The sequence below is a fragment of the Diplotaxodon limnothrissa genome, linkage group LG6 (assembly GCF_057381915.1).
Source record: "Diplotaxodon limnothrissa isolate DT_005_m linkage group LG6, D_limnothrissa_male_GT1.1, whole genome shotgun sequence".
NCBI lineage: Eukaryota > Metazoa > Chordata > Actinopteri > Cichliformes > Cichlidae > Diplotaxodon > Diplotaxodon limnothrissa.
The window spans coordinates 22,573,899-22,600,233 of NC_140601.1; the positions used below are offsets into that span (position 1 = coordinate 22,573,899).

Here is a 26,335-nt window from a genome sequence, read left to right on the forward strand (position 1 = left end):
CCTTTCAGACTGTTCGTGGCCAAAAGTGGCCACCCCTTGTTTACATTTACAAAATGCTATAAAATTATTATATATTAAGAAAAATGTCCAGTTTTTTTTTACATGATTTTTTAGATTAGCATCAGGGCTGTTCATCAAAATCAAAATTTCATTAAAATTCTGAAATTTAACCCTTTAAATACCAGTTAGAGCACATAATCATAACAACTCATAAATAGAGAAAATCATAAAATCCCAGTTTTTTTTCTAAATAATACATGCCATCTGATTTATTTGCTAACCATGATGAAGGTTAGATGCATAGCAATAATTTACACCATCAATGACATTTATGCAACATTGTTTTTTTCTGCAGTGGCAGAAAAACATAAAAAACCCCTTTCAGACTGTTCGTGGCCAAAAGTGGCCACCCCTTGTTTACATTTACAAAATGCTATAAAATTATTATATATTAAGAAAAATGTCCAGTTTTTTTTTACATGATTTTTTAGATTAGCATCAGGGCTGTTCATCAAAATCAAAATTTCATTAAAATTCTGAAATTTAACCCTTTAAATACCAGTTAGAGCACATAATCATAACAACTCATAAATAGAGAAAATCATAAAATCCCAGTTTTTTTTCTAAATAATACATGCCATCTGATTTATTTGCTAACCATGATGAAGGTTAGATGCATAGCAATAATCTACACCATCAATGACATTTATGCAACATTGTTTTTTTCTGCAGTGGCAGAAAAACATAAAAAACCCCTTTCAGACTGTTCGTGGCCAAAAGTGGCCACCCCTTGTTTACATTTACAAAATGCTATAAAATTATTATATATTAAGAAAAATGTCCAGTTTTTTTTACATGATTTTTTAGACTAGCATCAGGGCTGTTCATCAAAATCAAAATTTCATTAAAATTCTGAAATTTAACCCTTTAAATACCAGTTAGAGCACATAATCATAACAACTCATAAATAGAGAAAATCATAAAATCCCAGTTTTTTTTCTAAATAATACATGCCATCTGATTTATTTGCTAACCATGATGAAGGTTAGATGCATAGCAATAATTTACACCATCAATGACATTTATGCAACATTGTTTTTTTCTGCAGTGGCAGAAAAACATAAAAAACCCCTTTCAGACTGTTCGTGGCCAAAAGTGGCCACCCCTTGTTTACATTTACAAAATGCTATAAAATTATTATATATTAAGAAAAATGTCCAGTTTTTTTTACATGATTTTTTAGATTAGCATCAGGGCTGTTCATCAAAATCAAAATTTCATTAAAATTCTGAAATTTAACCCTTTAAATACCAGTTAGAGCACATAATCATAACAACTCATAAATAGAGAAAATCATAAAATCCCAGTTTTTTTTCTAAATAATACATGCCATCTGATTTATTTGCTAACCATGATGAAGGTTAGATGCATAGCAATAATCTACACCATCAATGACATTTATGCAACATTGTTTTTTTCTGCAGTGGCAGAAAAACATAAAAAACCCCTTTCAGACTGTTCGTGGCCAAAAGTGGCCACCCCTTGTTTACATTTACAAAATGCTATAAAATTATTATATATTAAGAAAAATGTCCAGTTTTTTTTTACATGATTTTTTAGATTAGCATCAGGGCTGTTCATCAAAATCAAAATTTCATTAAAATTCTGAAATTTAACCCTTTAAATACCAGTTAGAGCACATAATCATAACAACTCATAAATAGAGAAAATCATAAAATCCCAGTTTTTTTTCTAAATAATACATGCCATCTGATTTATTTGCTAACCATGATGAAGGTTAGATGCATAGCAATAATTTACACCATCAATGACATTTATGCAACATTGTTTTTTTCTGCAGTGGCAGAAAAACATAAAAAACCCCTTTCAGACTGTTCGTGGCCAAAAGTGGCCACCCCTTGTTTACATTTACAAAATGCTATAAAATTATTATATATTAAGAAAAATGTCCAGTTTTTTTTTACATGATTTTTTAGATTAGCATCAGGGCTGTTCATCAAAATCAAAATTTCATTAAAATTCTGAAATTTAACCCTTTAAATACCAGTTAGAGCACATAATCATAACAACTCATAAATAGAGAAAATCATAAAATCCCAGTTTTTTTTCTAAATAATACATGCCATCTGATTTATTTGCTAACCATGATGAAGGTTAGATGCATAGCAATAATTTACACCATCAATGACATTTATGCAACATTGTTTTTTTCTGCAGTGGCAGAAAAACATAAAAAACCCCTTTCAGACTGTTCGTGGCCAAAAGTGGCCACCCCTTGTTTACATTTACAAAATGCTATAAAATTATTATATATTAAGAAAAATCTCCAGTTTTTTTTACATGATTTTTTAGATTAGCATCAGGGCTGTTCATCAAAATCAAAATTTCATTAAAATTCTGAAATTTAACCCTTTAAATACCAGTTAGAGCACATAATCATAACAACTCATAAATAGAGAAAATCATAAAATCCCAGTTTTTTTTCTAAATAATACATGCCATCTGATTTATTTGCTAACCATGATGAAGGTTAGATGCATAGCAATAATTTACACCATCAATGACATTTATGCAACATTGTTTTTTTCTGCAGTGGCAGAAAAACATAAAAAACCCCTTTCAGACTGTTCATGGCCAAAAGTGGCCACCCCTTGTTTACATTTACAAAATGCTATAAAATTATTATATATTAAGAAAAATGTCCAGTTTTTTTTTACATGATTTTTTAGATTAGCATCAGGGCTGTTCATCAAAATCAAAATTTCATTAAAATTCTGAAATTTAACCCTTTAAATACCAGTTAGAGCACATAATCATAACAACTCATAAATAGAGAAAATCATAAAATCCCAGTTTTTTTTCTAAATAATACATGCCATCTGATTTATTTGCTAACCATGATGAAGGTTAGATGCATAGCAATAATTTACACCATCAATGACATTTATGCAACATTGTTTTTTTCTGCAGTGGCAGAAAAACATAAAAAACCCCTTTCAGACTGTTCGTGGCCAAAAGTGGCCACCCCTTGTTTACATTTACAAAATGCTATAAAATTATTATATATTAAGAAAAATGTCCAGTTTTTTTTTACATGATTTTTTAGATTAGCATCAGGGCTGTTCATCAAAATCAAAATTTCATTAAAATTCTGAAATTTAACCCTTTAAATACCAGTTAGAGCACATAATCATAACAACTCATAAATAGAGAAAATCATAAAATCCCAGTTTTTTTTCTAAATAATACATGCCATCTGATTTATTTGCTAACCACGATGAAGGTTAGATGCATAGCAATAATTAACACCATCAATGACATTTATGCAACATTGTTTTTTTCTGCAGTGGCAGAAAAACATAAAAAAAACCTTTCAGACTGTTCGTGGCCAAAAGTGGCCACCCCTTGTTTACATTTACAAAATGCTATAAATGTCCAGTTTTTTTTACATGATTTTTTAGATTAGCATCAGGGTTGTTCATGAAAATCAAAATTTCAATCAAATTCATAATTTTAACCCTTTAAATACCAGTTAAATCACATAATTGTAATGATTTACATAGGGATAAAAGCATAAAATCCCCATTTTTTTCTAAATAATACATGCAAACTGATTTATTTTCTAACCATGATGGAGGTTAGATGCATAGCAATAATTAAAAGTATCAATGAGTTTTATGCATCTTTGTTTTTTTGTGCAGTGAGAGAAAAACAAAAAAAAAATCCCTCTCAGCTTGTTCGTGGCCAAAAATGGCCACCCCGTGTTTACATTTACAAAATGCTATAAAATTCATATATATTAAAACATTTTTCTACTTTCATTGACTTGATTTTTTAAATTAGCACCGCTTCTAGTCATAAAAACCAAAATATAATTCAAATTCTGATATTATACCCTTTGAATACCAGTCAGGTTATGTATTATTATAGTAAAAATAGTAATAAAGTTCACATCTTTTAGCATATAAATGGTGAAACCTAATATGTTTTTTTATCATCATTGCAGGTCAGTAACAGTAACTGTTACAATGATTTATTTTTACTTTATTTATTTATGTATTTATTCTTTCTTTTGTTTGGGGGGGGAGGAGGAGATGAATGGCCAAAAGCAATGTCACACATGGTGTGTTAGTGGCCAGTGAGGCAATTTAGTGACCAAATAAAAGAGCTCAATATTGAGCCGGAGAACGCAATTTCATTGTTCTTTGACAATGACAATAAAAATAAATACTTGAATACTTGAATACGATCCGTGTCCTCAGCCAGGGAGCGATAATCCTTCGTGCCCGGAAGCGGAGAGTTGGCGAGGCCGGCTCTCACGAACGCCGGCAGCTGTCTGAGGAAAATGTGGGCGAAGAGAAATCCCCCGTCGTCCGGTCCGAGAAAGGACAGCATGTGCGCCATCAGTTCGAGAGCCGTACCACCACCCAGGCCTGAGAGGGAGAGGAGCTTCTCGGCTCGCTCTGCGTCGGTGAGGGCATAGCACCGAAGAAGAAGCTCGTTAGGAGCGGCGTACTCGGGTGGGTGGGTCCCGGAGGAGCGTCAACGCACGACGGGTTGCTAGCGGGTCGAGAAAAGCCACCACGTGGTGATATTTCGTGTCGTCAGCCGAGATGTCACGAAGGGAGAACTGGGCCTCCACGTGCACGAACCATGACGGGGGATCGTGAAGCCAAAAGTCCGGTGTTCTGACAAGGTAGGACGTTTGCGCCACAGCAAACGTAGCTGCAGCCGGAGGCAGAGGGCTGGCGCTGCTGATGCATCCAGAGCGGAGTCTGCGCCACCATCGGACTGCAGCATGTTCGAGTCAGGGGTCACCAATGTGGAGGTAAACGCAGACGACACGAGAGCTCTCAATAAACACTGCTCGTTTATTGCTCATCACCACAGAACTCAACACTTTCACTCCAAAACACAACAACAACACTTCCTGAGAACTGGGTGTGAGTGGAGCCCTCCAGTGGTCTGGAGTGGAGTGGAGTGAGTGGAGCCCTCCAATCATTGGGGGGGGGGCTCCACCTCCATGCCCCCCAACCCCAATCCTCCCCCAAAGAAGAGGATTCGGGCACTGGCTAGAACTCATCAGTGGTGATGCAGTCAGCCTCTTTGAAGATTGTCCCCTCATCTTCTGGAGAGGAGGTTTCTTCATCTTGGGCAGATGTATTTTCTTCAAGGACAGATGACTGCTGCTGTCCTTGCTCTCTGACCAGATCATATAGGCAGTGCTTGAAGCAGTGATGACCTTCTTGCCATATTGCCAGAATAAATGATCTGGAAGCTGTTAGGCTTACTTACAGCAGTAGCTCTGTCTGCACCTGCATAAACTCCAGGACACGTTTACAAACAGTGTTTGTTGTTGTTTGCGCTCCAGCTGCAGCTGCAGGTTTGAACTCTGCAAAATGTCCTGTGATTGGGGTTTTTTTTTTGTTTTTGTTTTTATTTCTAGAGTTAATATTTTGGGTATGGTATCTTTTGATGAAAAATACAAGAGTAAAAGTGCTTTTAGCATGTGCTTCAAAGCTAAGTGACTGGGAACCTCAAAGCTCAATATCCTGTGATGTTGACTGCTAGCAGATTTCTATGGTTGCCAGTAGTTTGCATGGAAGATGCAAAGAGTCAAACTACTCACTACTAGTGATAATGAAACTGAAAATTGTGATGCACAACGGAAAAAGAGATGGTTTGTTTTTAAACTGAACATTTCATCTCTACAAACATTTAAATATACTGATTAACAAAAAACTCTTTGGAGCATGAGTTAGGTCATGTAACACCATGAGTGATAAAAATGCAATCCCATTATTCATTGGCATAAAGTATTCCCTCATTCCATCTGCATTTAAGTAAGAAATTTCTCTGTGTCTCTGTGTTCTTCTAAATTGTTCATCTGATCTGCTTCACACTCTGCGGGTGAATTGCCGGTGACCTAAGGCAATCAAGTGTTGAGTGTGAAGTAGGTCGGATGAGCATTTGTCAAGAAACATAAAAGGAGATCCATGAGTCAACAGTAAGTGCCTATGATAAGGCTGGGGGTGAATCATCAATCTAACAGACGTCACTGAATACAACACTGACGCATCAGAAAGATCATTACATGTGGTCATAGCACGCTTGCTTTAAGAAGAGCTTACAGTGATGGAAGATAATTCATATTAGCAAAGTGACAGGACACCAGAATAGGAGAATTCATGGCTGAGGCACGGACATGGCTAGCCTACTTTGCAAGGCATAAAAAGCTACTTCCTGTCCTCAAAAAGGCAGATAATATTGCTGTCTTTATTCAGCTTTACTGGAAAATTATTTGCTTAATGTTAAAGTATTTCACAAAGTTTGTTGATTGAGACAAGGATTGAGGATACATCATCAGAATATCCTCTAGGAAATACGCAACTGGGTATTTACCTCTGTGAGGAAAGGCAGTGGAGCTGTGGTACAGCCAGCCAGTGGGTTTGGCAAGGAGGGAAGGATCATTTTCTCAAGTTTCTAATTTAACTGCTGCAGCTTTTGCAAGACGGTGTTCAGAAGAACTCATAACCTTCAGCCAAGACAGATTTGCAATTGGACGCCATTGAGGCTGAAAGTGAGAAAACAACTGCACACAGTGGGAATGTACACACAGTGGATGCTTTAGTAGGCACCATTACAAGATTTAAAAGACTGGAAAGGGGATAAAGGGAAAAGATGTGGAACTAACAAGATGAAGGCATAATGCTGGGAAAGCAAGAGTATGAAAGAGAACAGTCAATTTCACTGCAGCAAAAGAAGTCCTGAAAGCTATGCTGATGAGAGGAGATGCATCATCTGGCTCATTGCTAAGTTGTCATTCAAGGAGTGTTTCCCTTTCAACTTCTGAGATGTAAAACATGAATTTAATGAGAACGAACACTTGACTTGTTGGGAATGGAAAATACTCTTTGTCCTTCACTGTATTTAATGTCTTTAATTTAAGTAAATTGCATTTATTTTTATTTTTTATACATTTAGGACCAGCTTGCAGTCTTCAGTTCCATAGTGGTTATTCTATAGACATGGAAAATGATTTTTGTTTTGCTGTGAAAGAAGACCAGGATCTCCAGGATTTGAAGGAGCTGAGCTCTGGATGATTGCTGTATGTGGATGTACTTACTGCCACAGAACTCTCCATTATCTCAAAATGACAGCTAAATTGGCCCGTCAACAAAGCTGCATTCATCTTAGCAACTTCACTGGTGCATTAGTGCATCTTCCAAACATAGATGAGGGATATGGGGCATCGCTTCCATTCTGGATGCCACAGGGGGAAATTAGAGAGTTTCTGAGTGCAGCACTATTTAAGTAAGCATGCTCGACTATTGGTTGGTTCCCCTCGCTTGTCAAAATCCCAGTCGGGCACCTTAAGTATTTTTATAACTGCCTATAGATGAAGAGGGGGGAAAAAACTAAGCCCGGTACATCCGGGGAACAAAGCCCTGACAAAGAAGGCAGCACAGAATTGATGGTGTGTTAAAGTACTTCTTTTGACTGCTTCAAATTCAGCTTCCCCTGTGACTCAAATAAGGCTTTTTTTGGCATTTATTATAAAACAGAAACACTATCTACCCATGCATGTGGATCATCCTTGTATTAATCCAGTCAGGAACTGTCCTTGTATACTTTGACATACATTTTTATAGTTTTGATGTCAGACACTTCAAATCAGAGGCAACAGCGTGAAAGGAGTTCTTGTGCAACTACTGACTTATCTACAGTAAGCAAAAGCTTAAGGTGGTAGCTGAAAACTCCGACTACACAGAATAAAATCGAATATATGGAAGGAAACATAGCAACACATTAACCTGAATGTATGAATTACGTTTGAACAGGAAGAAGGAAAGCCCCAACATGTGGAATATAGAGACTTTCACAAAATATAGATGGAAAATTCTCTCTCTGAGATGCTGAACGAGTGCCCGTACCGCGTGCCTCCGCTTGTACCTGGAGTGTAATTTTATCTCCCTGAATTTCTTCAAGAAATGCTGCATAATGTTCTCTTGGAAGCATTTTGTTGAACATCGTTATTCACTAAAAATGTCCAAATAATGGAAATCCTCAAGTTGACGTGATGTAGGCATTTTGTCTATTGTGACCAGCACTTGATAAAAGAGTCTTTATTTAATATTGTATAGACCTTTGACTGCCGAAATCTTTGTAAATGTATTCCGACTTCCTTCTATACAGTCACGTGTGCGTTTATATGAGGAACCAGGACTTCCTTCCTGCCAGATGTATTCCGTTACAAACATTCCTTTACAAGTGCGAGTGTGTCGCACTTTCAGAGTCATCAAAATGTTTCCCAAACAAATGCTGCTTTGTGAGACTCTGGAGGACAGTGAGACTGACCTTGAGCCAAGAGGCTCTCCTAGTTGGTCTTATCTTTTGCATTTAGCTGTTCAAGTGCTTGGTGTGAGTGTGTGTTTATGTGTGCATACAGTATACATGTATTGCATGAGCAAGAGCTAGCACGCCCCCGCATCCATGAGACTGAACAGAGCTGAGTGGGCAACCTGGCATGTGAGACACTGATAGAGAAGACCTTGACTAAAAGGTGAGACACCTTAAAAAAAAGGAAAAAAAGAAAAAGAAAGTAATTTGCTGCACCCACTCAGACATCAGGTCCCATGAGTTTTATGCGGAGAAAGGTCTGAAGATGCAGTATTTCACTTCAGTTGCTTAGACTGAGTGTCTGTATATGAAGAGAGTGCTAAGGAGAGACTCAAACTGCTTGTTTAATCATTTCCTTCATTCTAACCGAGAACATGGTCAGGAAAAAACTGTCTCTCTTTTTACTAAATATGAACCAAGAAATGAAACGAATAAATAAATAAAGATATTTTTAAAAGTCTGTGAATATGGGAGTCTGTGTTTTTCCGAAGCATCTGATGTATTACAATATAATGTATTTTCATTGTTTTGTGTGCATCATGTGAATTCAAACTGCCAAAGTGCCTTGGCAGAACATCAGTCAGTCTAATCTAACAGGACTTAAACTATGAGAGGAAATAAACAAGTAGGGCTGAGTAATTCCTGAAAGCTGCAAACCGAGCTTTATGGGAAGAGTAGGTGGAGAGAAACAATGGACCTTAGACTGTAAGCTCCGACTGTAACGAGTATGGATCCTGTTTACCAATGACCCCTCCCACTCTCCGTCTGCTTCCCTCACAGTTCGCTCATACCTTATTCCCATCAAGACAAGACAGGCAGTGGCTAATTACTGTACAGCAACAAACAAACCAATACTTCTCTATCTCCCATGTCCCATTACTTCAGTTTAGTCCCCCTATTCATATTTCTCTTGACAGGTGCATCTGTCCATAGAGAATAAGGCAGGGTTGTAATCGGCAGACAGAGGATGTTGTAATTAAGAGGTGTACCTCTGGGCTAACATGTGGCTCAGCCAAGGTGAAAAAGACGGTGGGAGTGGAGTTTATTGAACACACCAGGGCTCCTGTCAATAGCAAAGCCACTTGGCACTATGTTCGATACTGTTAACAATGCTTAAGGTCTGTGAGCATCTGTACATGATTGGGCATATTTATGTCTGACCTTCCCCAGCAAAGTGCCGCTGAGATGATCGGGATATACTCTTTCTTATCTGCCAGCTGCTCACGGGTAGCTTTAAAACTTGTTGATCACCCACATAATCAAAAGCAGGAGAGAGAGACAATGCAGAAAGAGAAAGTGTGTGTGTGTGAGAGAGAGAGAGAACGAGAGAGAGAGAAAAGAGAGAGAAAAATAAGAGCGAGCCTGAAATGAGATAGTACGGATAGGAGAGCCCAGATTGATATAGCAATTACCAAGAAAGCTATCCCTCAGTTAAGAATACATCTACATACATTAGAGCCGCGTTTCTCCCTGCCACCATCTCTGTGTCTGGTCCAAGAGTATCTCATCCACAAACGCAGTATGCGGAAAGGTCATCAGTGTGCAGTCCCTGTGTATACACTAACAATGAAGACCCTGTCTATTCTCCATTTTGCTCATACCACAAGACGAAGAGATCCACAGGAACGACGAGGAAAGAATGAAATCAAAATGTCAAAAAGAACATGTGAAAATCTTCATCACATGCACATATTTCACACAGAAAGGGGAAGAGCATTTTCCCCTCACTGTTGTGATGTCTGTGATGTTTACTTGAATTCCTATATTAGCTGTAATTCAAAGATTCTCAGTGCGTCATCCTATAAACAGAAAGGTGTCCAATTACCTGTCGCTACAAAGACGGACGTGCAGCACTGAAAAGTGACTTACACTAGGAGCCAATGCTTGCCACAGTGACATTCAAAGAATGGCTTTCATGCATACTTTCTTTGAGCTAGCAAGTAAATCCGGTTAGAGTTAGCCCCTAATGTATGCAGGCATGTGCTTGTGCAGTGTGACTAGAGGCCCAGCAATATATGGAGAAGGGTTTTGCATAAAAATACAATGGTGCTATCAAATAGGCTCAGAGCACGCATGTAAGCAAGCTAGCATTTCAAACACCTCTATTGGTTCAAAACAGATCAGACAATGAAAACATCAGACAATGAAAACAAAAAGAGTGAAAAAAGAGAAATAGAAAAGGAGACAGAGGTGTGAGAGAGTGAAAAAGATGCCGTGTAAATAACCCCCTTAAAAAAAAAACATGAGGAAAGAGGACAAGCAGATGGAAAAATAAACCATGGTAAAGTGATCCAGTGCGACTTGGATCTCTGCCGCAGGCTCAGAGCTCTCCTCTGCCCGTGTGTCTGCAATGTGTGTGAATGGAATATGTTTCTGTCTGCATGCGCGTACAGTACACATGCAGGCACTAAGCACCATTCACAGTGCACTCGGGTCAGGGGCTGTTGCGAGGACATAACAGGAGTAGGGGTGAAAGAAGGGTATAGCTGAGGTTTTCTAACTGTGTTGCCCCTTTCTTTGTAGAAATGTGGATGAGAAGAGGGCAGCATTTGTGGGGCCATATTGAAAAGGCTCTATGTGGTAATCTAATAGTGAATTCTCTTTGACGGAGCTCAATTCAAGGCATCTACATGCATCAAAACGTCTCCGAATCAAAAAATAGCTTCAGTCTCATTAACGGTGCAAAAAAAAGAAAAAAGAACATACAAGGCAATGCAGGCTCTTGCTCTGAGCAAGTCTACAATCTCTGTTTCTAAGGAAAAGGGGATAAAAATGGAAAAAGATATAGAGAGGGTGGGGAACAGGAAAACAGAGACCGGGCAAGTATTAAATGTAATTAAACACTGCCACCTGCTGGTCACTGCGTGAACTTACCATAAGCTTTTAGGCTGAGGGTAATATGTTTGAACAGCTGCACATTTGACCACCTGTTTGCACTGATCCACACAAAGCAGATGTGGCACACAAAGGACACAGCACTGGACCAAATCTGACATAATATTAAGGAGGAGAAAAAAAAACGTTCAAATTCAAACAATGCTATCGTGTATCCCTGCTCAGAAGGAAGCAAATTTAATTTGCTGGTTGAGAGGAAAGAATGAAAGCTGAGGACGAGGCAATCATTTTGATGCAATCACAATTATGTTAAAAGACACCAACCTCATTTTTTTCCCCACTCCACTTGGCTCATCTAATCGAAGGCGGCAGCAGCCGCAGCAGCAGCCGCAGAGGAATAAAAGGAAGACCATCTATAACTCATACTTGTGTTGGCAGGCTCTTCCTAGCTCAGTTACATTACCCGAGTCATAGTGTATCTTGTGTTTTTTCATACTTAGAAGGTCTCTGCGAGAAGTACTTACTTCACTGCTGTTCGCTGCTGCTGCTGCTGCTGCTGCTTTTATGTGACACTTCAAATGAGTGTGAGAGAGCACGAAAGACCGACAGTGTCACCATTTTAAAAGGCTGCATCAGATCCTTCTCGCGTTTGACTGTACAGAGATAAGGAGGCTCAGAGTAGGAGAAAGGCAGCGAGACAATAAGAGATTGCTTATTAAAATTTACACTGGGTGAGTGCAACAGTCTGTTTCCTCCCTGTGCATAAATCCTCATAGCAAGTGACCGTTCTCTCCCCACAGAGGAAGTCATTTCTATGTGTGCATGTGCTATAACAGCTTACATGAAGCATGAATAAAAAGCCATAGCAAGTCTGAACATCTTCTAAAATGAATTCATACCTACACTGCCTTGGCATATATTGAGGTCTAATAGAATCGCTACATTGTGTATGTGGTTTGTGACCTAAAAATCAAAGCATGTGTGTGCTACAGTGTGTCTTTACCCACATTCCCCGTAGGGCCTCAACGCCATCTGTCCTCCCGCTGAGTTCAGATCCTCAGAATAAAGACTTTCATTCCAACATGACAGGGTTTTTCCTGCATAGCGAATTTAAAGGTAGCCACTCTTAAACGCTGTGCTGCCTTTCCCAAAGCCTGACCATGTCTGCAATATAAAAAAAACCCCCCTATTTTAAGGGTGTTAAATCTGTCACTGTCGACTATTATTGCAGAAAAGGAATCAGCTGGGGCCGGTGGAAAATTGAAGAGATAATGGACCGAGGTAGCAGATGGCTAATTAAGAACATAACTCGTATTATTAGTAAAAATGAGGTCACGTGATTTAAAAGAGAGAGTCCCGTCTGTATTTTAGCCGTAAATCACAACAGAACGCGTTGTCAATCTTGCTAACGTTAGCTGACTTACTTCAAGGCTCGGCGTGAGTTATCGTCCATGCTGGATGGCATTTATATGATGTACGAGGTAATCGGTAAATACTCTTTGATATTTATCGTTTGAAGATTGTTGATAGCAGCTCCACTTAAACTTAACTGTGTTTATCTCTGTCATAGTCAATCCAGTACAAACACGCACATCTCTTTAGCAGCCTTCATTAAATTTAATTAACTTCACTAATGTTCAATCAGTTCTTTGCCATCATTGTGAGCCTGGAAAAATCCCGGATCACACATTTATCATTAGAAGCAACAGGAATTTCCACAGCATATTAATTTTCTATACTAAACCAAAAACTGGTGTTAACACTCAATGTCACTAACATGAAAGCTATATTCATACTTGCGTACTTTAAATTAAACCTCTTCCCAAGACATTCAGTGTATTTCAAAAGACGCTCTAGAGGAAGTCCTTGATGGCGAGCTCTTAAAGGTAAAAGGGTGACAGGGAGCATACAACCTCTTTGTTGTATGCCAAAAGATGCTGAAACTGAGTAAATGTGAACTAACGCTGACCTCCCTTTTCTCTCTAAATAGATCTTATATGTCTGTGTCCTATGTTGACTTATTTCAAACTAATTCCAGGTGTCAGTAATTCCAGGTGTCTAGGAACAAATGAGGTCATTCCTTCTTTCCTGTCTTATTCCTAAGCCGCCCTTTCACTCCAGCTATAGACCTATCTCTGTGCCCAGCATTTAAAAATCTCAGCTAACCTTTAGTGTCAAAAGATATTGAGGGTTTGTTGAGGCATCCTTGCTAGTTTTTCTTTAGCCACAAATGTATAGAGTCTTCAAGTTGTTTTTCTTTTCTTTTTTTTCGAATAACTACCCACACAGCAGGTACTCCATGCTCTCACCTCTTTTATAGGTAATTACATATTCTTGAAATTAAGATGGCAGAGATGAAGGGTACTCTACTTTCATTCTAACCAAAATGAAAGTCAATGTTATAGAGACCACACAAAAGTCAGTGTGAGACTGATATAAATCACTGTACCCTTTAGTCATATATCTACATTTTTGTGCGACCAAATTACCTTTATTTCATAATGTCAGTGTCTAAAAGGAGACTGTGGGAAACTGCGGTAACTGAGTACAGAATCAATGAGTCAAAGCTGATAGTCTAGGCAAAATTATGATCTCTCTGGTAGAGGGAACAACTTGTCTATATGTAGTCACTCATATCCATTAGTGAAACGAAATGAGTACCATTATACTGCAGCCCTTCCTCCAAAAACCCACCCACTGGAAAGAGACATTTTACCGTATATCTGTCACAGCAGTCAGTGCTACAGTCTGCTCTTCCATCCATGTGTCAAACCAATGCACAAGAGTCAAAGGATTAGAAGCCGATCAATGGCGAGTCAAGACGGGGACTATCTCTCCAAAACAGATAAAATCAGGAAACACGAAAACACATGCGCACCGACAGGAATGAATGTTAATCACTGTATTAAAAAAAAGATGTGCAGCTATTTTTGCATTGGAAGAATATATAAACTGAATATTCTATACAGTATTGTGGGTATGCGTGCATGTGTTTTACCGCTCACCATAGTCTGTGTCTCTGTTGTAAGTTAGGAATTAAACATGCACCAGCTTCGGGCAGCACAGAGGGCCTAGCAAAGGGCAATTTGTCTCATTTAACTGCTGGCTGTCTGCCTGCCGAATAGAATCGAATTATGCACGTCTTTTGCTGTTCTAAAAAGTCCTACTGTTTTACATAAAAACACAGTCAATGTGATTACTTTAGGCCATGGCCCTGTGCAAAATAATAGGATAGGAAGTTCAGAAGAAACTAAAATATAGGTCTCTGTCTAATCCCTCAGCACAAGACAGCTTTTATTTTCTAATATTCAGCTGCCTGTGTTTCACCCTCAGTTCTCTTCAAAGCTGCTGCATTGCATTTTTAATTCCCAACTGTTACCACAAGGTGTCACTAACACAATGCAAACCAGCAATATTTGGGGCCAAAAGAAAGTACTGAAAATGGCACTTGGGGGACTATATTTCATTTACTGTGGAAACACACACACACACACACACACACACACACACACACACACACACACACACACACAGTTTGTTTGAAGGGGTGGAAACCTGAGCTGCCAAAGAGATAAAGAAGAGCTGGAAATATAAATCAAATTGGAAGAGAAAGCTCCAACATGTAAGTGTGGGTTTAAAGACATAAGCTAGAGTAGATCACTTCCTCCGAGTTAAATGTTGATTACTCAAAGCCCTACATGGAACACAATCTCCCTGAAAATACATCAAACAATATATATGAAAGTGGGGCTAACGAGATTAGAGAATGCATAATTATAGTCAATTTTTATTCCACAGGGTCTATTGTGATTTATCTCCTCACATTTAAGGAGACAGTTTACACAGAGAGTTTTCTAATGTAAATTTTTTAAACAACAAGGTTGTGGGATCTAAAAAGGCCATTGTTTATTGCACTTCCCGTTCTGAAGGGTCAAACCAAATTGTCATCCTTAAAGTCTAAATTGTATTTAAATAATATTACACATAAGGTTGCATATCTTAGGCCCCTAAAGGGTGAAGCTGTAAAGTTTAACAGTTTGTTTCTTCTATAAATATATTAAAAACAAATCCAAAGCTAAATATTCTTTCATCATGAAAAAATGATTTTCTGTCAGGTAACTAACTTGTTGTGTCAGCTCAGTAACACCAAACAGAGAAATACAGTCGAGCAGAATCGTACATTATCAGGTATAATGGTTTATCATTAGTGTACTGGGTGATAGGTAATAGACTGCAGGGATTTTTAATGGTTGTATGGGTTTTTTGATAAGCAGATTAAGTGAGATTTGAGAGATTTGAGAGAGATTTTGTTAGTTAATTCTTTCAGCTTTTGGGACTCATACTGTCAAGGATTATAGTTACTTAAATCAATGATAAAACATTTTATGCAGACAGCAATAAAACCCATTCATTGATAAGAAAGGAATTTTTTAATAGGATTTATTTATGTCTAATTAACATAACTGTATGTACACAGTAAGTGGAACATTGCGCTTTTCTACTCTGACTGTTGTAGCTGTGAGTGAAAACTGAAAAATATTAAATTCACCATATGTTGATGCAGAAATCTGTCCAAAGCTGGTTTAATGGCAAAGAATAAACTGAATTCATGTTTGTTTGTATCCAAATTTGAGTCAAAACACTGGACTCGACTTCAGCAATACAAAAAAATATTAAGAATATTATTTTAATATTATTTTGGTAATTACCAGTACTGTTAAGTTAAGGCAGCTGTGTCATAAACCTTACATTGGGTGGCTTTGCTAATAAATTTGTTACACACTGCAACATTTCATGTCTTAAAGCTATGTGTTAAATACCGTGTACCGCAATATACCTTTCAGTAAATCTACATGTGAAGACAGTGTGATCCTGATCGTGATGGCACAAGCTTGAATAATACTTTTATCCTTAAATAAGGGTCCTTAAACCTATTCCTTAGTGGCTTAGTGACTCACTATTCCTGGATTTCAAGCCCAGTTAATATTTTTTGTCAGAACATGTTTCAGGGAATTTAAAAAAAGAGGACTGATAGTTTTCAACATCTGAAGGACATGATGCAAAAAGCCCATCCAGCAATACAGCACTGTTAACATCTGGCCACTAGATGGCAGCAGATGATGCTTTTCATGGAGGTTTCTGGCCATAATTGGGCCTATGATTGTGTATAATCTGAATAAAGATGATTAACCATCGCTGTGCGTGATTATTATTATTTTGAGTTATATGTTGAAAGAAAGAATATTCTAGTGAGTTTTTTGTCAAAATATAGTCAAAATGAAAGGTAAAATACATAATAACTATTGTCCATGTAGTCATAGCATCAGTGATAACCTGTAAGAAGTTGCCCACATAAACACCCAACCTTTTATATCACGCAGTACTCTTTGTATCAACATATCATGCAGAAGCCTTGTCCTGTACTAGAGACGTGATATATATATGTATGGTTTAGTCTTGTATTTTTAAAGCAGTACAAAAATGCTTGTTGACTTACATCAAATTCATTAAGGGCAGCAGCAAGTTCTCCAATGCCAGCATGGCCATGCTTCTCGTCAGTGGGTGAGGTGGCCTGTGCAGCACTTGAGATGCCTCCTATGGCCTCCTGGACCTGTTTAAACACATAGTCTCGATTGGCCCGTGTGGCTGCCACGTCTGGATGGCGCAGAAAGGCCTGAGAAGCCGTATACAGCATAGTGGCATTTTTCTTAAGGGCCCCACGCGCAGCTGCCATCTCATCTCGGCACTGGGGGTCTTTCAGCTCCTGAGAAGATAGCAAAGGTTTTTTTTTGATTTTCAGACAAGCGATAATAACAATGTAACTTGCAAAACCCTGGAGTATTGCTTGAGAAATTGAAAACAGTGTGAGGAACAGGTCACAGTTGGAGAACTATATTGTTAAAAAACAAGTTCATGTCCCATTTGATGAATTGAATCTGATGAACTGGTATTGTTTCAACTTCACAAAGTTAAGGCAGCGTCAGCAGATCAGCAACGATAGAGCTGGGCAGAATTAGCCTCAGTGTTTTGCTCTGGTTCAGCTCGGCAGCATGGGCGCTTGCCAACATGACACATGCAGGAAAAAATCCTCTATAAGCTTTTTGTCACACTGGGGGCCATATTAAAAATCACTTTGATGTGTAATTCTCCAGGATCAAATAAGCGCTGGTGCAGAGATTTTGCTTACTCTACATCCCAGCTAAAACAAATCCTACACACTAATAATCCGCACCATTTATAATTTGCCAAAACATTACAAAGGAGACTACACAAATGTGGCTACAAATCTACAACAGCTGTGAATTCTAGTGTTAAATGTTAATGACCAAAAATCTAAAAGAAATGTGTATAATATTTCTGACTTTAAAATGATGAATTTTACAATACATTTTTAAACAATGTGTGTTGGCTATTGTATTTTTTTTATCCTATCCTATGCAATCTTTCAATTTTACTCCATGGCACGAAGAATTTGGATGTATTAAAGCTGGCTCTAATGAGACAAATGTCCTTAATGCAAAACAGATTAAACTGGTTGCTGTCTGAAACAAACACTTAACATCTGCTAGAGAGTGATGTCAGATTATAGCAACATTTGTTTGCACAACGCTTGCAATCTGATTGATTAAAGCTTTGAATTGAGTTCGAGTTTCTAATATTTTACAGGCTGAGGCTTCAACTGTGACATTCCCTCGTTTATCAAGACAGAAGAAGAACGGCGGACACTTGGAGGACCTTTTATCCAAGAGAGACACGTTATTTTTCTGAAAGAGCATGAGACATTGGAATTCCAGGTACCTGCTGTCTCCGGGCTGCCACATAGTTAAGCTTCACCATCTCTTTCCCAAACTCTTTGAACCGGTTGGCCAGATCCTGCTCATTGGTAGCATTCTTTACTCCTTCCAGGGCCTCTTCCACCTGATACACACATACGCACACAGTCTTTCAAAAACTTTGTGCACAAACCAGTAGACAACGTCTTAAATAATCAATATTAGTTAAAGCATTTATTTTCTGTAATTGTAATGTCTAATGTGTTTTTAGTAGTTGTGTAATTTCAGTAAGTGTCAATCCATCTTTCTGATATATCCTAACTATAAACTGTTTATCCCTGTTAAAAATGCTGCGGAAGATGTAATGAAAACGGGAGAAGAGACAGAGATAATGTTAAGTGGCCTTTGATGGTGGGGCTTATACAGGCTTGAGTTAAGTCCCTATGTGGGCCTGAAGAATGAGACTGGAAAAAAGGATTTTTAGTGTTTGTGCATTTGTGAGACAGGGACAAAATGAGTGACTGCAGATGGCTGCAGGCATGAGTTTGAGTCAGATTATACCAAATACATATCATTCTTTCTGGCACACTGTATTAACTCGAGTTATAAAGCCCAGAGCTACTGTCTAAGTGAATGAACAGCTCACGTTCTTCACATGACTACACTGAGAGTAGTTCATCACACTATGCTATAATGTCCGTTTCCAGGATGCTCCTCTATTCCCTTATCTAAATGCAAATGTGTGCAGAGGTTGTTATAAAAGTCTGCACTGACTACACGGACTGTACACCAACAGGAAGTCTTTTTCGTTTACTGACCTTCTTTAAGCAAACTTAAAACCACGTACAGATTTGGAGAGTGGGTATTTTTTACACATATATATATATTTAAAGTGTTGCAGTTCTAAGTACAGCTCCATCACAACGTAACCAAGAAGTATACTTGGTTGGGTGTTAACTGCACTTACAATTTTAAGGTGGGCCAGCAGCCTCATGACATCAGCCATGTCAGCAAGGATGAGCAAGCGAGTGACAGCAGACAGCAGGGCGCGGGCAGCCCTCACCATGGTGCCACGCTTCACAGAGGAGCACGGGTCATCGGCAAACTCCGACGAGGCAATACGCATGGTTTCTCCTGCAAAATGGATAAAAGAAAACAGTAAGTGGAGCAGAGAGTAAGATATTATCTGTGTGTGCAGACTATCATCACCCATATTGTTAAAACTGACTGGAGATTAAGTGTAATTACGCTTCTTCTCATAAAGCTCAGAGGTCATGAAGCAGTTTGTCAGAAAAACTACATGGTAAATGGCCTGTATTTATATAGCGCTTTACTAGTCCCTAAGGACCCCAAAGCGCTTTACACATCCAGTCATCCACCCATTCACGCACACATTCACACTGGTGATGGCAAGCTACATTGTAGCCACAGCCACCCTGGGGCGCACTGACAGAGGTGAGGCTGCCGGACACTGGCGCCACCGGGCCCTCTGACCACCACCAGTAGGCAACGGGTGAAGTGTCTTGCCCAAGGACACAACGACCAAGACTGTCCAAGCCGGGGCTCGAACCGGCAACCTTCCGATTACAAGGCGAACTCCCAACTCTTGAGCCACGATCGCTCTATTAAAACAGCTTGTCCTAGCAACCAGTTTGCAACCTGCTGACAACCTCCAGTTGCTAGGCAAATATATGTATTCCCCAACCAGTCACGAGAGAAGTTGCTTGCTGGTTAAATCAATCAGAAAAAGGGTGCTGCACCAAAAACCACCTTCGGATTGCTTTGGTTGCTAACTGATTGCTGCAGTCACCCACAGTTTCCATTTCAAAAGACCCAGCTTTTAGTTTGAAGACAAATGTTCTCCTTCTGCAGTTTACATTGAAATTTCCAAAGTTTTACTGCTACTTAACAAGTAGTTTGCTAGCATGGCAACCACAGTAAGCCTTAGACATTTCAGCTTAGGCCGGGTAGTACAGACAATATACTAGTATGTATATGGCTCATATTTCTGAGCAAAACCCATCCCCCACATCTCCAACATTAATGAATCTGAATACGCACATGCATGCAAACATTGGTACTCTAAATAATTAGACATGTTCCACCTGGATCAGGAGAAACCTGGCAACAGGCAAAAACTGGCAAACCACTTCTCTTAACATAAATAAGAATTAGTGAGTAAACAAAGTTGTTTATGTTATGCCAGAGTGAAAACCTCATAATCAGATAAACAGAACTCAGCATGTTAAACACAAACATGCACAGCATGTGTTCAACTAAACACACACACAGGGACACACACACAGAACTGCAAATGAACTCATGATGATACTGGTAGTGCCATACGTCTGTCTGGCCCAGTGAAGAGTGACAGAGAAAAGCGTATTACTGAACCCCTCCATGGTCTGAAATCAGCATCTCTAATTTAATTTATGACAAGATGAAGGGGACTGGGACCCTGAGGTCACATTGAGAGGAGCCTGATGAGGCGATGACAGATTTAAAACCATTTTATAATTCACAATGACTTTAACTAGGCAGACAATTCCTTTCAAAGGGGCGCGCTTCCAGCAGCTGCTAAAGGTCACTTAAACTGCGATATTATTTTTTAGTCTGTGGGATACAGACAACATAGCATATCCTCATGCTCATAAGTTTAACATTATTAATATGAACTGTTCTCCCTGATGACCTGGTATGTACAGTACTTATATACAACCTACCAAATATGTGGGGTATTAGTACTGACGTCCTATTATTTTCTTAAAGTCAGGAAGTAAGTATTTTAGTCTAATATTCTTTTCAGGGACATATTTTCTAAGCGTCAGAAAGGACTGTAAATTTGCTTCAGTATAAATATGGCCATTTGCACACAAAAATGCTGCAGTGTTAGTTGAAAGCATGTCCTACATTTTTTAAATGTCCAAGAATATTTTTTAACACACCTTGTCACTTCACTTTGCATGCCTAACAAGCGAGAAGATTAATCTTGAACCTTCTGATGTCAGCTGTGGTGATGACCTGTATGGTAACAGTCTATTTCACACCTCAGAAGAGCGGTGTGCCAAAGCAGTCAAGTCAATATTCAACAGTACCAGCAGCCAAGTACGCGCTGACAGAGCAGGATGAGGAATACGGCTACAACACAACATATGCTGAGCTCCATTTGCTCTTTCTGCTGATGTGGTTTCTGAACAGGGAATCCAATTCCATTCTGGGGACAAACATTTGATTCACATAAAGGCTCACTGACTTGCACTCCGCACAGAAAATAAACTTCGGAGAACTACAAAGTACTGTGACATTGCTCCATCTGTGTAAGCCGCCAGAAAGTAGAGTATGATTTGTTGTTCGAGTGAGGCGCTGCATCCATGCAGAAGTTTCAGCGACTAAGTTTCAAATCATTAATGAGAATGGGCATCTATAATACCCTTAAATTCAGCAAGGTCCCTCAACATTACAGACAGTCGAAGCTTTAACGATGCATGACTTTAGGGTAAACAACTCCAGAACTAGACTCATTACATTCGTGAGGCTGCATGCACTGCAAGTGAAGCCTAAATCTAATGGGTACTAATCTGCTATATTTAATGGATTTGGCTTGCCACTTTTAACTCTCCATTCATCTAAAGTTGAGCAGACAGCTGACTTGCTATGACATTCAAAACACTTAATACTTTCCCAAAACATTACATTTATGTCAATTACGCTCCCTATTCATCTAGAATACTAATACTTACACAGCAAGAGAAGTCAGTAGGGGTCCTTATTTCAGTCATAATAGTAGTGAACATGGGTGTTGTAAATTAATACAGTGTCTTAGCATAAGCCATTTCCCAACACCATTTTTGTGGTGACTTAATGGTTATACCAGATACTACGATGATCTGTGATTTTGTTGTTTTCTGTTATTTTTCTAGCCTTCCCCGATGTGTCTTTCTAGCTCAAGTTTGAGTATGCTAGTCTGTGATTTCCTGTTTTATTTAGATAGCAGATAGTCTTGAGCATGTCATGTCTAGTTTGACTTCTGCTGTCTCGTTGTCTTGCTATCCAAGTGTTTCTCATTTGCCTTAAATAGTGCTGTCTTCTCTTTGTCACATTGTGTGTTTAAACTCCCAGTGTGGTTCCTCGTGTTACTCCTGCCTCTGCATTTATGTTATTTTGTTTATGGATTTCATTACTAGACTGTTTATTGAGTCTTCCTTCATTTCATTTCTGCATTTGGTTTCTCAATCTTGTGATTTCCTGCTAGTAGGCAAAGTAATCGTAAGTAGGTTTGGGGTGTAGCACCATTCTTGCAACTGATTTCACCCAGCAGCAGGAAGCAACCTCCATTAATCATTCAGTCGAGTAATACACATTTTTCCCCACCAACTAAAGGTTGCCAGGTGGTTGCCAACCAGTCTATAGTCCTGTGTGAGTGAGACCTTAAATAACCCATACAGAACTACTTTTGATTATTGGAATGATTTTGTCAACTACATATCAGTAACATTAATGTGACTACACTCTGAATTCCACATGCATCTCACACTTCCTCACTGTTCATCTGTAGTAGTGTCATGTGTAGCTGCAACCTGGAGAGATGTGGTCTGTACGGATGCTCAGTTAAACATATGTAAATGAAAGTACTTCAAGCAGAATGAATGACAGAGATTTTGATTTCATATGTTACAGAGAATAAACAGGTTAACAACCCAGTCTCCATTCCATTGTAAATATATCCAAACTGGATGCTTGGAAATAAAGGAACATTTTTTATGTCTTTTAAAGTGTTTTGAAGAAAAAATATTTTAACCTCCTAAGACCCGAACTCTTCCACTGCATGCATTTTAAATTTCTCTTCATCATTCATCATTTTCATCATTCTGCCCAATGATTGTAAAAACAAAGAATTACCAATTTTTTTTTACCTTACTTTTATTTTTAGGAAAAATAAGAGCCACATATGAGGATATTCATTTAAAATTTTGATAGAACAGTAGCAGTATAATGTCCTCATAAGTGGATATCAGGCCCTTGTAGAGCAAAATTGAATATTTTGGTCTAAATAACCCAAAGTGTTATGTCCACATATGTGGATGCCAGGTCCTAGGAGGTTAAAGACAATAACTGATGTTCTAGAAATTGATGATCTAGAAAAATTTACTAGATGTCTAACAGTGAATAAGCATAAGGAATTACACACACTAACAATCTTGTTATCTGACCAGTCACAATTTAAAAACAAAAATGAAAGCACAAACAGTTACCTTGCTTACGAACATCCTCCACAGCAGCAATAAGCTCCTCCTTGAGGTCCTGGCTGTCTTTGGCAATCTGCTCTCCCTTTTCGAGAAAGTTCTGGGTAGCCTGCTCAACAGACACTGCCAGGACATGGGCCTTCTTAGAGCGTCCCTTCTTCTTACTGGATGGCCCTTTGTTGCTGGTGTTCACCAGAGTAGTCACCTTCATAACAGGAGAGGAAAATATAAAACTTACTGAACACACTGATTTGCTGCTTGTTGCTATGGTGTATGGTCATCGTTGTTTCTGAGGTTACGGCACATAACCTGCACATCCCAGCAATTAAAGATAATGAGAACACCAAAAATAATAGGAAGATCCAGTATGTATTATTTTATTATTATTCTAAAACATTAAAAACTGCTACAACCTAGTATCTGTTACAGGGCTTGCTGATTATAATCTTTATACATTCATAAGCCACTGTATTATGTAAGCCTCCAAAACCAAATACAGTCCAAGAAACCCCCTCACAGCCATACTGCCAACCATCAGAGGATATTTTTGATAGCTATTATGTGATAATTAGTAGTAATTATGTAATTTTAATGACATTATGCCACTGATATGGTAGCATAATAATGCATCTAAACCCTCTCTTTTATATAAAATACTTATTACCATTAAGTAACATTTCAGTTCATTTTACCCACTTTATACATATTTTTATTTCTATTCATTTGGTCCTTGGAAATGACTATGAAATAATAGCAGTGAAAACCCTACTGTGTTATTCAGCACCAATCTGGCTGAAATGTTGATAATGTTCTTATGTAAACAGTAACGAGGTCATGAGTAATTACTGGGTTCAAGTTCATATAGTGTATAATAAGTCAGTAATATAATTATTACTCAAGGCTTGATGGCAGAGATGTTCAGTTGTTCTGGGCATGGTGATCAGTGCCACTGAGATGATAGTGGTTTGAGTATGGGATTATATAGGGGAGCATTATATTACTGTGATTTATAATATTCTGATCTCAACACTTTGCAAATCAGGATCACAAAGGGGGGGAGAGATACGGGACTTCCTATACATAAAAAGAAGATCTTGTCAAAAACTGTATTATTAGCTCTGTAAACATACTGTTATCTAAACACTTTACAAATGGTACCCAGTGTAATACTGAAACACAATATGGGCAATTTTCCCAATCCTATAAAAATGTAATTACACTAATCTTCTTTCTTTGGTTCTTTTCTGAATAATAATGTTTCTGTACATTCCATAATAATGCAGGGAGTATGACTTGTGCTGGTTTTGCACAAAGGAAAAAAGTTGAACGAAAACAAGATGACAAATAGTCCAAGCTTCGTTCATAATTTGGACCTTCACAACAATAATGAGGTTATTCATTCTAGATTCTATTACTGCTAAACTGTGTGCAGCATCAGTCCTGTCTTGGGCTGCAACCACTGACAATATCCATCAGTGCTTTTGCAGGAATGTTGCAGGAACGCACAAACACAGATATATTTTACTAATACTGTTAGTCCATCTAACTGTATTAGTAAAACTTCAGTGTTTTACAGGATTATGTTGTTTTTGTTGAGGTCCTGGCTCTGGGGAGGATTGTCAATGACTGATAGTGTTCCTTTCTCTGTTTTTCTATCCAGGTAGGCTTTTAATGTATTGGCAGTGTGTTTGGGATCCTTGTCACACTGAAAAATGAAGCTTTTGCCAATCAGACACTTTCCAGATAGTACTGCATGTGGATCAAAATCTGACAGCAATTTTCTATGTTAATAACTCCGTGGATTTTGACAAAATTCCCAACATCACTGGCTGAAATTCAACCACAAACCATTACAGTTTTCATTGTGTGTTACAGATGGCTATCATAAGACCTTTTGCCACTGATTTAGACCAGTCTTTATCTTCTTCTTTCCCATCGTTATGAATGGCTTTCTGAGAGCCACCCTTACACTGAGTGCATTTCTGATTAGGTTTTGGTGAACAGTAGATAGGTACATTTGCCCAAGGATCAAATGTATTTTTCAGGTCCTGTGTCAGGTTTGATTGCTGGATTTTTTTAGATCCATGACTTTCAGATACTGTTCACCTGTTGCAGATAGTCTGCAGGCCTGCCAAGTCTTCTTTTGTCCTCCACTTGTCCAGTTGCACATTTTTTAGGACACAGTATACATCGCGCAGAGATGTGCCAACTTTTTAGTAAATAGCTCTTTGTGAATCACCTTGGTGCACAGATTAGTGCTTCATGTTTGTCAAAAGGTGTTCTCTCTGGTATTTTTTTAATAATAGATGCAAAGGAAAAATTGATAACAAATATAAATATAAATTATTAAAACAAGATCTCTGCTGTTGATTATTTTGTGTATGTGCTGTTTCCATCTTTGTGTAGACACAACACGGGTTCATCCCTTGAGTTAGCTTCCTTAACTAGCAAAAGTAACAATTCTGAAGATTTTCAGGTAAAAAGACAAGACTAAAAAAGCAGCCAATGCACAAAGAAAAACTTTCAAAGACCTTAAAAACCTTTAAAACAATTACGAGTACATCTGAGGGTATATATTAAGACTTTTGCACAGCACTGTAGTTATGGATTCTTTCACAACATTAAAAAACCATTTAGCTATCAGTGTAAAGTACCAAACACCGCACTGTATCAAAAGTGATATCATCATAGAAACAAAATGATCACCTCTAAAAGAATAACATCCTACTTTTAGCATAATTAAGACAAAATAATGAAACAAAGAATACATTAAAGTCACTCAGCTTAGAGGGCAAGAGCATAACCAATCATTGCTGCTTGTACAGGCAAGTAGGGACTAGAAACATTTGGCTGCTTATATCTTGGTGACACATTTGCTGTACATAATTATACACTCCCATCTGAAGCCAGGGAGAACGTACATGGGCAGAATTGCTCATTCCACACTCCAGTCAGAGACTGCCTTTGGACTATCTGTCTGACGGCAGCTGAACTTGCACAATAGAGTGATATGATTAGTTTGAGGAATATATCAGAAGCTTTCACTCTGAAAAGCCCCTAAGA

General features: G+C 38.4%; 1 protein-coding gene across 1 annotated transcript in view; it reads right to left on the reverse strand.

The window, feature by feature from the left end:
• ctnna2 (catenin (cadherin-associated protein), alpha 2) overlaps positions 1 to 26,335 on the reverse strand; it is a 358,241-nt gene that overhangs the window by 267,852 nt on the left and 64,054 nt on the right. The window contains exons 3-6 of the mRNA XM_085355934.1: positions 23,282 to 23,477; positions 18,997 to 19,163; positions 18,055 to 18,174; positions 16,754 to 17,020 (exon numbers count right to left, since the gene is read on the reverse strand). Of these exons, the coding sequence (XP_085212060.1) occupies positions 16,754 to 17,020; positions 18,055 to 18,174; positions 18,997 to 19,163; positions 23,282 to 23,477 (750 nt within the window). The remainder of the gene's footprint in view (positions 1 to 16,753; positions 17,021 to 18,054; positions 18,175 to 18,996; positions 19,164 to 23,281; positions 23,478 to 26,335) is intronic.